We start from the raw sequence: 14,524 nt of genomic DNA, 5'->3' as shown, positions 1-14,524 counted from the left end.
CAGTTTAAAAGAAAGATGGGCGAAGAAAAGGCAGAGGCTGTAAAGGTGGAAACAAATAAGTTACTGGAGGCTGGGTTCATTAGGGAAGTAAAGTATCCAACTTGGTTGGCGAATGTTGTTATGGTGAAGAAGGCTAATGGCAAGTGGCGAATGTGCACAGATTATACAGATTTGAACAAGCACTGTCCTAAGGATTCTTATCCTTTACCGAATATTGATAAGCTTGTGGATAGGGCATCTGGATTCGGAATGCTTAGCCTCATGGATGCATACTCAGGATATCATCAAATAAGAATGTATCAGCCTGACGAGGAGAAAACAGCTTTCATGACAAATCAGGCGAACTATTGCTATCAAACTATGCCGTTTGGGCTGAAGAATGCGGGAGCAACATACCAAAGGTTGATGGATAAGGTGTTTGACAAGCAGGTGGGGCGGAAGATGGAGATTTATGTAGACGACATGGTGGTCAAGTCAGAGGAAATGGTGGCGCATTGTTCTGATCTCGAAGAAGCTTTTGGCGAACTAAGAAAGCATAACATGAGACTTAATCCGGAAAAGTGTTCGTTTGGAATTCAAAGCGGAAAGTTTTTGGGTTTCATGATCACGAGGAGAGGAATTGAGGCGAACCCTGATAAGTGTAAGGCGATACTCGATATGCAGAGTCCAACCTCAGTTAAAGATGTGCAGAAGTTAACAGGAAGAATAGCAGCTTTATCCAGGTTTCTTCCGTGTTCTGGGGAAAAGTCAGCACCATTTTTTCAATGCTTAAGGAAGAACAAAACTTTTCAGTGGACTGAAGAATGTGAGAGGGCGTTTCAAAGTTTGAAGGATCATTTATCCAAGCCACCAATTTTAGCCAAACCAGTTCCAGGTATTTCATTATCAATGTTTATTTCCATATCTGATAATGCAGTTAGTTCAGTTTTGTTGCAAGAAAATAAGGATGATATGAGGATCATATATTTTGTGAGTCATGCTCTTCAAGGAGCTGAAATCAGATACCAAAAAATTGAAAAGGCTGCATTAGCTCTAATCATATCCGCCAGGAAATTAAGACCTTATTTCCAAGGCTTTCCAATTGTGGTAAAAACAGATTTGCCACTTCGCCAAGTTTTGCAAAAGCCTGATCTGGCTGGACGAATGGTTTCCTGGGCTGTTGAATTGTCAGAATTTGAAATCACTTTTGACAGGAAAGGTCTGGTTAAAGCACAGGTATTGGTGGATTTTGTTAATGAAATGTCTTCCAGTGAGAAAAATATGGAAGTTGGCGAATGGAGTTTGTCTGTAGATGGCTCGTCTAATGTCAAGGGAAGTGGAGCTGGAATAATCTTAGAAGGGCCAGGTGGCGTGACAGTTGAGCAGTCACTCAAGTTTGACTTTAAAGCAAGCAATAATCAGGCAGAGTATGAAGCTATAATTGCAGGTTTGAAGTTGGCGATCGAGATGGGGGTCAAGAGCATAATGATTAAAACAGATTCTCAGATAGTTTCCAGGCAAATTCAGGGTGAATATCAGGCGAGGGACGCACAGCTGGCTAAGTATTTATTGGAAGCTCAGGGATTGATAAAGCAGATAGGCACAGTGCAGGTCAATTATGTTCCGCGGGAGGAGAATACAAGGGCGGATATTCTATCAAAGTTAGCAAGCACCAAGAAGCCGGGAAATAATAAGTCAGTCATCCAGGAAGTTTTAAGCAGCCCAAGTATCGAAGAAGATGAGACAATGATGGTGTTAACTTTAGCGAATTCAGATTGGATGGGGCGTATCAAACAGTGTTTGGAGGCAGAAGGCTCTGATGTGTTGACATTCTCTAAGGATCAAATTCGCGAGGCAAGTCGTTTCACATTGTTGGGCGATCAATTGTACAGAAGAGGGATTGGAGTTCCTTTATTGAGATGTGTCTCTAAGGATGAGGCGGAAAGAATCATGTTTGAAGTTCACGAAGGTGTGTGTGCAAGTCATGTAGGGGGAAGATCTTTGGCGGCGAAAGTGCTCAGGGCAGGGTTCTATTGGCCAACTTTACGAGGGGATTGTATGGAATATGTGAAGAAGTGTGGTAAATGTCAAATTTATGCAGATTTACATAAGGCGCCGCCTGAGACTCTTAGCTCAATGAGTTCATCGTGGCCATTTGCAATGTGGGGAGTAGATATTCTGGGACCGTTCACTCCAGCAGGTTCTCAAATCAGATTTATTTTGGTGGCGGTGGACTATTTTACTAAGTGGATTGAGGCAGAATCAATGGCGAAAATAACAGCAGAAAAAGTCAAAAAGTTTTATTGGAGAAAATTGGTTTGCAGATTTGGCGTTCCAGCAACTATCGTCTCAGACAATGGAACACAGTTTACAAGCAGGAGTGTGAAGGATTTTTGTGCAGGAATGGGAATTGAGATGCGTTTCGCCTCAGTTGAGCACCCTCAGACAAATGGACAAGTGGAGTCAGCGAATAAAGTCATTCTCAATGGAATTAGAAAGCGTCTAGGCGAAGCTAAGGGATTATGGGCTGAAGAGTTAATCACGGTCATTTGGGCGTACAATACTACTCCTCAATCAACTACTGGCGAATCACCTTTTAAGTTGACTTACGGCGTAGATGCGATGATACCAGCAGAATTACAAGATGTAACTTTCAGGGTGGCAACTTATAATGAAGAGCAGAACGACATGAATAGAGTGGTTGATCTCAATTTAGCAGAGGAAACGCAAGCAGAGGTTCGTTTGAGGCAGGCAATGGTAAAACAGAGGTCGGAAAGGCGATACAATTCTAGAGTGGTTCCGAGGCAAATGAGAGTTGGTGATTTGGTTCTGCGTAGGAAGACAAAGGGGCCTGATGATTCGAAGTTATCACCTAATTGGGAAGGACCTTACAGGATTCTGCGTGAGCTTGGTCAAGGGGCGTATCATTTGGAGGAGTTATCGGGGCGAAGGGTCCCAAGGGCTTGGAATGCACAGCATCTCCGTTATTATTACAGTTGAAGTGCAGGGTGGTTCATTCGGTTTGTTTGGTTTTGTACAGTTTGTTTCAGTGTATGTTTATCCAAGACTATGTTTCGTTGTTTCAGTTTGTGTGTGTTGAAGTCTACGTTTGTTGGTTGTATTGTTTAAGACTATGTTTGTTGTGTAAGACTAAATTCGATGCACTCTTTTCTCTACCCCAGGCGGGAGAGTTTTTAACGAGGCATCAATTATTAATGAATAACAGGTATGCACTCTTTTCTCTACCCCAGGCGGGAGAGTTTTTAACGAGGCATAACCTTTTTAAAATGATCAAGGGCTTATCATTTTACTTATTTCTTTTACCCATAGCGGAAACTTATCAACTAAGGTCTATCAATTGGGCGACGTCAGACAATTGAGAAAAAAGTAAGTCTCTTAAAACAAGAGCATTCGGCCACGAATTCATAAGCACAGTCTTAAATTGGATTTAAGCTTGTCCAAACTAAGCACAAGTCTCCACGCGAGCATACTAATGAAATCAAATATGTTGACTTTGATTTCCATGAGTAACTATGTCAAAAATGAAAAATTTGACTAAGTTATGTACACAAAGGCCTTATGATTCCAAAGTAGTTGATTAAGTTTAAACTTCACAACATTTGACGAGATTCATTTAAGCATATTTCATTATGTACTGCAAAATGCGGGAATAATGTACTCAACTAAACGACGAAGGCGGATCAAATTTGGTGAAAGGTTAGTAAAAGTTATTCATGTTAAGTTATACTTTGAACTTACTGATTGAAAGGTTAGTAAAGCGCAGTATTATTAATTATATTGATTTGTCTGATTGATCTAGTTGTTATTGGATGAATCCTGTTATTGAGATTGAAGGAATTACTTAATGGTTTCTATGTTAAGTTAAGATGTGATAGGAAGAACCATTAGAATTATACAATTTGAGAGTTGATATATAGAAAACACATCATATTAATAGTGCTTGATAAACATTACATAAATACTTAGGATAAACTGTGGAGCTAATGACTCAACACTTACAGAAATAAAGATAAAGCATAGGCAGATTTAACTAACTTAGAAAATAAAAAAAAAGACTAAAGGATAATTCATGCAGAACATATGCTTGAACAGGGGTGGAACTAGTGATTTTCTCCTTCGCCTTCGTTGTTGTTGGCGTTCCCATCCTCTTCATTTTTATCTGCTTCTTCTTCTTCTTCTTCTTCTTCTTCTTCTTCTTCTTCTTCTTCTTCTTCTTCTTCTTCTTCTTCTTCTTCTTCTCCTTTCCCATCCGCGTTATCCGGGCTGATCAGTTTTCCATCCACGATACGAGCATAAGGGTTTGCACCCTCCAAGTTGACCGCCAGGTCAGGATTGAGAAAGGAGATTTGATTTAGTGCTTTGGCGAAGCCAGCCTCAAATTGATCCAAAACAGAACATTGCAATTCAGCAATTTCTGTTTTCATTTTAGAATTCTCATCCAGGGTTTGGTTATGAACAGTAGTTATTTGGGCGAGGTCAGCTTTCACTTTGTCATTTTCCTCAGTTAGTGTCTGAATAGAAGCTTTGTGATTTTCAGCAGTCTTCTTCGCATCCTCAATCTCTACAGCCAAATCAGCAGCCTTTTTCTCATTCGCTTTGTTGGATTTATCTAACAACTTCAACGTTGCTTTCAGCTTCCCAATTTCTTTTTCTTTTTCTTCAACAAGTTTGGCATTGGTGAGGCCATCGAATCCATTAGATTCTAGGTCAATCATCTTGGCGACTGCAGCAATTTCTAAGCCTTTGGTCATCATAGCTTGGCAGGCCTCTTTTAAACCCATCTTCCTCATCTTCTCACGGTCAGCTTCAAAAACCAAGTTTGTCTCCACCAGAGAGTTGAAATATATCTTTGAATCCCAAAGTGAAGTTACTTCAGTGGAGGTTAGTTCTTCAAACTCCTTCAGCAAGTTCTTCCAGCAAATAGGCGGAGCGCTTGATGAGCAGCCTTTATTCGCCCCTGGCGAATCATTTCTGTTCATAAATTGCTCTAAGGAAGTCTGGTTCGAAGCTTTGTTCTTCTGAGTGGCAGGTTCTTCAGTCTTTTTCTTTTTCTTGGCGGGGCGACCAACTTCTGTGCCAGAATGGCTGGTGTCATGGTCGGCAACAGACTTTGAAGGATTCCTTTTTTCACGGGCGGCCTGTTGTTCACGGCGAAAGCGGAGGAGATCTTCTTCAGTAAGGCGAGCCATTTTACCTGCAGCAGTATAGTGGTGTTAGAATATAAGAAGATTTTAATATAAAGTGGAAAGGTAAAATGCATAATGAGATGTCTTACCAATGTATTTACCCACTTCATTCTTAGAAAGGGCGGCCATAAAATCTGCAAGGTTCAATCCTAAGCCAGATAAAAGTTGGCAATCTACTAATTCTGATTCAGTCAAGGCATCCTCGGAAATTTTGATGATGCCTTCATATTGGTTCGTCCAGTAGAATGGAAATCGGGGACTCCCGTCATCAAAGTAAAAAATATCTTTACAGGGTTCTGATTCACGGAGTTTGAAAAATTTTCCTTTGAAGTGTTTATAGTGACTTTTGAATAAAGTGAATAGCCCTAAACCCCTAGCAGTAGCAAGCGAAACGTATTCACCTCTAACGTTTCGCCCGCATGTCTCAAAAAAGTAGAAAAACTTATTACTGGTGGGTTCGATTTTTAGAGTTAGGCATAAAATTTCAAAGGCTTTTAAATACGCCCAAGCATTGCCATGAAGTTGGGTAGGAGCTACATTCAGAAGGGTTAAAATGGAACAGGTGAAATCAGAGAAAGGCAGAGTATACTTCAAATCGGAAAATAAGTTTTCAAAGAGATAGGTGAAGTTTCGCCCCTGATTATCTGGTCCCCCAAAACAACACGGCTCATCAGGGGCGCAGGGAATTATGTCCAAATGTGCATCTAGGCCATCTTTCCTAAAGTTGTATTTAGTGACTAAATCTATGATAGCTTTTGGGGTAGAGTATTTAGAGAATTGTTTTTTGATTTTACTAGCCACCCATAGGGAATCGGCAATAGGTGGAACACTAGGAGTAGAAGCCTCTTTACGGTTAGAAACCATTTTCAAAGTGTCCTGAAAGTGAAAGGTTTAGAAGTAAGATGAAGAAGGAATAGAGTATAAGTTTTTAGTTTACAATGCAAGGTTTATGAAGTGTTTCTGGGTAGAGAAAGAGTTATGGGTATCAAAAATAGAAACTTTTATGCGCAAGTTCATGTGAAAGTATGAAATAAAGAAGAAAAGGGAAGAAGATTGTTACCTGAGAGAAAGTTTGGAACTTCAAGGACTTTGCTGGGTTGGTTGATGACGAATGCAGGAAATAGGAAAGCGGGTTTGGCAGAGAAGAAGCAGGGTGTGGGTTTGTGTTTTACTTGAAAAGAACGTTGGTAGTAAGGAATTGCAGGTAAGTGATGAGAGGGGTAAAATAGGGGGCTTTATATAGAGAAGGAAGGAGGATGAAAGGGTGAGATGAAAAGGTACATTGATTACCAGATGAGTGAACACGTGCTTACATTTGGGTATTCAAGAGTCAAGTTTGATGTTTGTATTAAAAGAGGACACGTCGATCAAGGATTTGAATTTGAACGGGCGTGATTCATTGAAAAGGCCAAGTGGAAAGGACATTTTAGTCCGGCAATCATGACGTTCCAGGAGTCGCTGGAACGGCACAACCTTTTGTGTTTGAATTCATTTTATGTGCTTTTAATCGCATTTATTTTTTATGATGGTAATCATGTTGATGGGATTTAAAGACGCGGTAATGCTGCGGCTCAAGTTCCAAAATATTTGTGGATATCTGTTGATGTAATTGTAGCAGGAAAAGCAATGATGATTCTTTCCACAGTCAGGGCGTAGCAGGTAATAGGCTCAGAGATTTGACAGGTTAGGTTGAACACGCAAGAAAAGAAGAAGGGGAAAGAGCTGGTTTGACGTGGTTATTATTATTATTTACTTTTACTCAAATGAACACATGTTATGATTTACACGCCCATTCTAATTGCATCATGAGGGCTTTAATGGTTGAGGGCTTATTAAAGACACTTTCGCCTTATACTAAGCCTCAATGTCTTGAGGGCTTGTGGTATGGTATGGGCTGATCAATATGTATATTACTCAGGCTGACCGAATCATGTATTAGATGGGCCGGGTAACCCATGATCCAACCGGATCAAAACCCAACTATAAATAAAGAAGGACCGCCCAAGCGGCGAGATCCTATCATTTTCACGCATTTTTCATCTTGTTCGTTCCTTATCGCTCTCAATTGCTTAGCCCTTGCTTGACTTTTCATTGGTCTATTTTACATTCCTTTCGTTCTAAATCGATTAGCCCGAGAGGATAGTTCCATACCGGAACAATATATGTATGATTTGAGTGTGTGATTGATTTGTTTATATAGTGATATACAATAGATGCATGGTTCAATCTAATATATTGCATTTTTATTTATTTAATGTAGGTAGGTGAAGAGCCTCCTGACATTAGCAATTTTATTCAGTTTCTGAAACTGTCATTGCCAATATGCCACTATTATTTAATGTTAGTTTATCTTAGGAGCTGCTATTATAAGGAATTGTAAAATTTTGTGGGTTTAAGAAATTGAAAGGGAAAAAATGTCTTATTCCTTTCCTTGTTTGGAGATATATTCCTGCAGAAAAATTGACTGCAAATTTAGACCATTGACATACCAAAACTAATCTAACTGAAGTAGATGCTTTACTGTTATTAATTTTTTTTAGGTTAGTAAGTCTTTCTTCAAGGTAATGTGTAACTGAAAAAATTTCAACATGAATAGGTGGAAGGCAAGCTCGTGGGGTCTTCAAGGCAATGTGTAACTGAAAATGAATTAGTGGAAAGCAAGCTCGTGGGGCTTTTAAGGAAATGTGCAACTGAAAAGTTGATATTAATTTGTTCGTTTCACACATTGTTCATTTAATGTTTATCTCTCAAGCTTCCTTTTAGTCAGTATCCATTTTGTGCCTTCAAACACATGTAGGCAAGATACATTTTGCCCATCCATTGAAATTGCCTGGTCCATCAACGGTTATATTATTTAATATATTTAACTAGTGGAATTACCCGTGCCCTGCACGGGTGACTTTTGTTATTTACAATTTAAATTTTGTGTAATATTATGTTTTGTATCATTTTAGTAAATATATTTTAACAATTGTTTCAATCTACCATGATTTCTTACTTATTTAAATATGAAAAAATTAAATATTTTAAATTATAAAACTTAAATTCACTCAAACTTTTGTATATATATTAAATCAGTATTTTTAATTTTTTAATACATGTTTAATTATTAATATTTAATTGATCATTTTTCATATCAATGTTTCTATTTATAATAACTAAGAATAATAATAACATATATTTTGATTCAAAATGTTAATTTCGAAGAGAAATCAATATGTAACAACAAAATGAACCACTTCTAATAAAACTCAAATCAAATAATAGGAAAAAATCACCACATTAAATAAACCAAAATAATAGATAATTTACGAAAATTATTTAGAACCAAAAGCTTCTCTTATTTTTGAATAAAGTCTCATGTGACTATTACTTTTAAGTTTGAACTCGTTTCCCTTTTTTGTCTTTGACTCTTCGATCATACCTTTGGTAACCACCGCCTACCAGGGACAATGGAGAAAAAATCTATTTTATCAATCCAAGCAGATAAATTGAAGGATTTCCGTCTTTCCCCTTCATGATTTAAAAATGGGTGAAACAATATATAATGGTGAATACAAAATGGAAGAATGAATAAATAATAGGATCATGAAATAAGGGTGTTCAGAACCGAACCAAACCAAATAAAACCGCTCAAACCGATCTAAAAAACCGAAAACCAAAAAAATCGAAAACCGCAAAAACCGATATTTTGTTAATGGCTCGGTTTGGTTTTCAGTTCTCATGTTCAAAATCGAACCGATCCAAACCAAACCGAAAGTATTTCTTTATTTAAATTTTGACATACATAAATTACCCATTTAACCATACTTATACTGTTTTATTCCATGTATACTCAAACCTTTACAGTAATGTGTTTAACCTTTTTCAAGTTAGGAGACATATGTCTGCTTTTCATTCAGGGAAAGTGAAACCCTCTTGTTCTGCTTCTTTGCCTTTTACTCAAAACAATACGATTGTAAAATTGCTTGATAGTCAACTTAGATAGAGTTAATTATATATTGTCCATGAAATGCAGTAGTGTTACAAATTACAGTCATCTCTTAACAATCATAATTCTGTGCGTACTTAATTCAGTTTATACAATATTGATGATAGTGAAAATAATGATATCTTGTCTCTGTAACTTTTACGGTGCTTCTTGTTTTATGATTTTATTTTCTATTTAGTTATTTATTTGAAGATTTTTAGTTTCTTTGAAAAACTGAAATCCAAGTCAATCCAAACTGATAAAAATTGGATCCGATTGGTTCGGAAAAACAAACGATTGGATGATTAAATTATAAAACTGAAGCGATCGGATTGGATGAATTTTTCCTTTAAAACCGAACCGCGAACACCCCTATAATGAAACATGAAATAAATCATTTTACACAAAAATAAAATGGAGTGATAAGAGGATAATGTAACCAATAATAAACTTATAATATTGCGATCATACAGTGGTGGTGGAGAATTATAAAATAAAAAATGGAAATAAAACTCTGAAAACAATAAATCAAAATAAGATAAACACAATGCCACAAAGAACAGGTGAAAGAGAATGTTATATATTAAAGAAATAATGTGAGAAATGTCTCAAAAGAGCAAATTAAACAAATTCTAACCAATGCGCATGCATAGCAAAATTAATTATTTTTTGCATTAAGATAGAAAGCATTACCTTGCACATGATTGATAAATTATTTTTCTCTATAGTTGTTTCAAATGAAAGAAAAATTGAAGGTGAATGTTCCTTAACATATAATCGAATAACGATTTGAGAAACAGAAAAATAAAAGGGAGGAAAGAGAGGAGTATGGAAAATATGGAAGAAGGTTGAAAATACTTACCATGGAATAGACGAACGGAGAAAAAAATAGGATGAGTTTTTTTCATAAGAAATCCCAAAGATAAGAGGAAGAAGTATATGATGAATAGAAAATGGAGGAAATTGAAAGTCCTTGCTTTATTGTCGAGGAGGTATGCACAAAATGATGTTGAAATTGTTACTAATGCTATAAATTTAACATGTAATTTTATTTCCAAAACCACCCTCATCACCTCCTCGACCACCCTCTGAAATTCGTATTCACCTAGGACAGATGTGATACACAATGTTGCAACAATGTGTAGCACAACAAAACACAATCAGAGTATCAATAATAAACAAACAGTTAAAACACAAGGAGTTGTTAACCCAGTTCGGTGAACATCACCTACGTCTGGAGGATACCAATCCAGGAGTCAATTCACTATCAAATAATAGTTCTCAGGTCACATAAAAGTCCCTCCTATACCTAAGTACTCCCCCTTAGTATAGAGCCTCTTATATGTTCACCACTATTACACAAGTGAATCAAGCTTAGCCCTTCTCCTCTAAGCTATGAGAAAACTTTCTCTAACTCCTAACAATCACTGCCACAGTGATCAAGACATGTTTATCAAAAACAGTTTGATGAGATTACAACTCAACTAAACAAATTCAACTCAGTACTTTGATGAACTAAAGCACTAAGTTGGTACAACACTCACAAGATGACTCACAAACAAAACCCTAAAATCAATATCTGAATCTCTGAATCCGTGCGTAGCTAGGGTTTACAAGTTCCTTTTATATAGACGTTCACTTGGGGCTTGGATCTTCAATGGGCTGAACGTCATAGAGTCCACTAACACACTTCTGGAAAGAATCTTCATGGAATCAAATCTTGCCAGAATAAAATAACAGAACCAAGTAAAACAGAATTTGAGATAGACTTGGTCCATACGATATTAATCTTGTTACTTCAGCCAAGATTAAAACAAGCACGCCTTCAGAAGATAAAACGCACAGCATAGGATAAAAACTTCTGAATCACCATACAGTTAGCAACCTCACAACAAGCTTGACTTTAACGACTGAACAAGCAACATATGTAATTCCACCATGTTGCTCCAGATGTTGGAACATATGGTTGCCCATCATGTTTTGAGCAAAATGCAGCCAATCAAAAGAACTACAATCTCCCCCTTTGGCAAATTTTTGCTAAAACATGATCAGACAGCCAAACAACAAACTCATCCATTTGCACACAACAGCACACATCATATGATGAACGTACCACCCTACTGAACAACATCAAACTTAGTCTGAACAAAAACACTCAAACAACAGTACTAACAAGCAACAGTACCATTCTCCCCCTTATTAGCAGAAATTGTCAAAGGGTGCAGAGAAACAACAAAGGTCAACAAAATAGTACAACCATATTGAAGAGATGAAGGAACAAGGGCACTAATCACTAGTAGTATCATCATCAGAAGTACCAACATCATCTTGAGCATGAGCAGCAGCATTGTCTTCAAGAGGCCTCTTGCCTTTAGTCAACTGCAGAATGAGAGTGTCCACATTCTTCTTCCTCAATGTACAACTAGTAATTGTGTCCTGAAGCATCTTAGACACAGCAATAAGCGCAGCAATTGGAGTCTCAGGAGTCTTCTGAGAGGAAGTACCCTCCCCCTGAGTCATCTCAGCCAAACCAGCAACATCAGAAACATGGGCACCAGCTAGCAGCCTGGAATCAATAGTGAGAAGACTAGCTTTCTGGCTAGGAACCTCATCATCAAGGAGAATTTGAGGATGTTGACTCAAAATAATCCCACAAATTAAACAAGGAAAACCAATAGGAAGCCTGACAGCAAAAGTTTCAGCATGCTTCATAGTTTGAGCAAAGACATATTCACCAAAATCAAACTGAGTTTGAGTTCCAACCAGATAAATTAATTTTGCCAAACCTGAAGAAACATCTGAGCTATGAGTGGTAGGAGCCCAATTTGCAGCACCAATGCGATTCAAGATAGCATACTTCACACTCAAATAAGTAGAAGACAGCAATCCTTTAGCAGGCCATACCATAGTCTGACCAGCCGTGAGTTCTTTAGTGATAGCACTCAATGACAGCTCTTCATTTCCTGTGGCAACAGTGCTCCTTCCCAAATACTGGTTAATGATCTCAGGTGAAAAATGGACACACTTACCACGCACAAACACTTTCCTGAAATCAGGATGCCCAGAAACAGTGCAATTTGTAGTCACATTCACAATAAATTCTCTCACCAACTTGTCATAGTAGCCACCTATCTCAGTAACAGTTTTCAATAACCCAACAGCCTCAAGAAGTTTCATAATTTCTTGACAATGCAGAATCTCACCAGTCAATTCCCTCTCTTGAGCAATCCTGCGCTGATAAACATACTTCCACTTACCAACACTCTCTTCAGAGTGAAAAGAAATGTTATCCAAAGGAGCAGCAGGCACATTTTCTGGAATTCGTTTCCCAATCTTGCGCTTCCGAGCAGCAGAACAAGTATCTGACTTATCCAACTCCTCAGTTGGAGTCTCATCAACAACAGGAGCAGCATTATCTTTGTGAACCTTTCTCTTGACATTCTGGACAACAGGAGTATCATCATCAAGAATAATGACCTTCTTGCTCTTCTTGTTCTCACTCAAACCCAAACCTAACTTCTTGCCAGAGGAACGCGTAGAGTACTTACGAACAACAGTCATCTTTTGCCTTTTTGAAGCAACAGAAGCAGAAGCACCAAGGGTGTTGATCAACACCTCATCAGATTCTGAGTTTTCAATAACATCCTGAACATCCTCGACATGCATAGTTTTATCAACAGAGGGAGTAGAGATGGGAACCATTACCTCTTCCTCAAGATGATCAGAATCCTTGTTGCAATCAGTATCAACACCGTGGCTTGATTGGTTGTTGCTTGGTGATGGAACAATTGGATCTACATTTGCATGTAAAACTTCCTTGAGAGGAGTTTCCAACACTTCAGTGATACGAGAATCATCAACATCATCACCCGTACTTGGGTTGATCTCAGCCTCGGAATTCACTCTCTGAGTAGCCTCAGAGCCTCTCGTTACCATCTTCCTCTTTGCTTTGGACGCATCTGACTTGGATCGTGCCTTTTTCCCTTTCTTCTTGTGCGGATCAGATGATGGTTGAGAGATACCTTGAGCAATTGCGATTTCACTGGTATGAGGAGAGGATTTGGATACCCTTGAAGATTTTGGGGTTTTGGATTTCAGACCCATTACCTTTAGCCCGTAAGCATTCATCTCAGGAGTGAGTTTCTTGCTAGAATCTTGACTCATGGTGAAGAAAACACACAGAAGGAAACACGGGTCTTCAAGAAAGGAATGGACGGTTTTGGAGTGAGTTTCAGAGATTGGAAGTTGCACAGTGGAAGTTGCAGAAGAGATTATCAAGAAACAATGGAAATTCCTGATTAAGCGTGTCTCAGAAGTAATAACAAAATAGCCGTTGGCACACAAAAATCCCTTTAATTGCTATAATTCCTCAAATAAACAGATACCCAATAACTGCCTCAATTTTTCAAACTGTGTGGCATCCAGAGCTTTGGTAAAAATATCTGCTAACTGCTTCTCAGTTGAGACATGTTCCAGAGTAACAGTACCATCTTCAACCAACTCCCTGATGAAATGATGACGAATATCAATATGTTTTGTTCTGCTGTGCTGAATTGGATTTTTGGATATGTTGATAGCACTTAGATTGTCACAAAACAATGTCATAACATCTTGTTGCACATTATACTCCTTTAACATTTGTTTCATCCACATCAACTGAGTGCAACTGCTTCCAGCAGCTATATATTCAGCTTCTGCCGTAGAGAGAGAGACACAATTTTGCTTTTTACTGAACCAAGAAATTAGATTGCTTCCAAGAAAGAAACATCCACCTGATGTGCTCTTCCTATCATCAGCACTTCCAGCCCAATCCGCATCACAGTAACCTGTTAACACTGAATTAGTGTTGCGAGAGTACAAAATGCCATAATCACTTGTACCACTGACATACTTAATGATCCTTTTCACTTGAATGAGATGACTAGTCTTTGGTTCTGCTTGATACCTAGCACAGACTCCAACTGCAAAAGTAATATCTGGTCTGCTGGCAGTGAGATACAAAAGACTTCCAATCATGCTTCTATATAAACTAGGATCCACATCAGTACCTTTCCCATCCTTTGAAAGCTTGATATGAGTTGCAGCAGGAGTTCTTTTATGGCCAGCATTCTCAAGACCAAACTTCTTAACAATTCCCTTGGCATACTTACTTTGAGTGATGAATAAGGTATCTTCCATCTGTTTTACCTGAAGTCCCAGAAAGTAAGTTAATTCGCCTACAAGACTCATTTCAAACTCAGATTTCATTTGTTCAACAAATTGTTCCACCATATGGTTCGACATGCCACCAAACACGATGTCATCAACATAAATTTGAGCTACCATGAGTTCACTGCCATTTTTCTTAACAAACAAGGTTTTGTCAATG

General features: G+C 38.1%; 1 protein-coding gene across 1 annotated transcript; it reads right to left on the bottom strand.

Moving 5' to 3' along the window:
- Nucleotides 1-11,442: 11,442 nt before the first annotated feature.
- On the bottom strand, nt 11,443-13,320 carry LOC130725828 (uncharacterized). Its single transcript, XM_057577016.1, has one exon. The coding sequence runs from the start codon at nt 13,318-13,320 to the stop codon at nt 11,443-11,445; it is 1,878 nt and encodes a 625-aa protein (XP_057432999.1).
- Between the last annotated feature and the right edge of the window lie 1,204 nt (nt 13,321-14,524).

This window comes from Lotus japonicus, chromosome 6, assembly GCF_012489685.1.
Source record: "Lotus japonicus ecotype B-129 chromosome 6, LjGifu_v1.2".
NCBI classification, from domain to species: domain Eukaryota; kingdom Viridiplantae; phylum Streptophyta; class Magnoliopsida; order Fabales; family Fabaceae; genus Lotus; species Lotus japonicus.
This window is presented reverse-complemented; position numbering and strand designations above follow the sequence as displayed.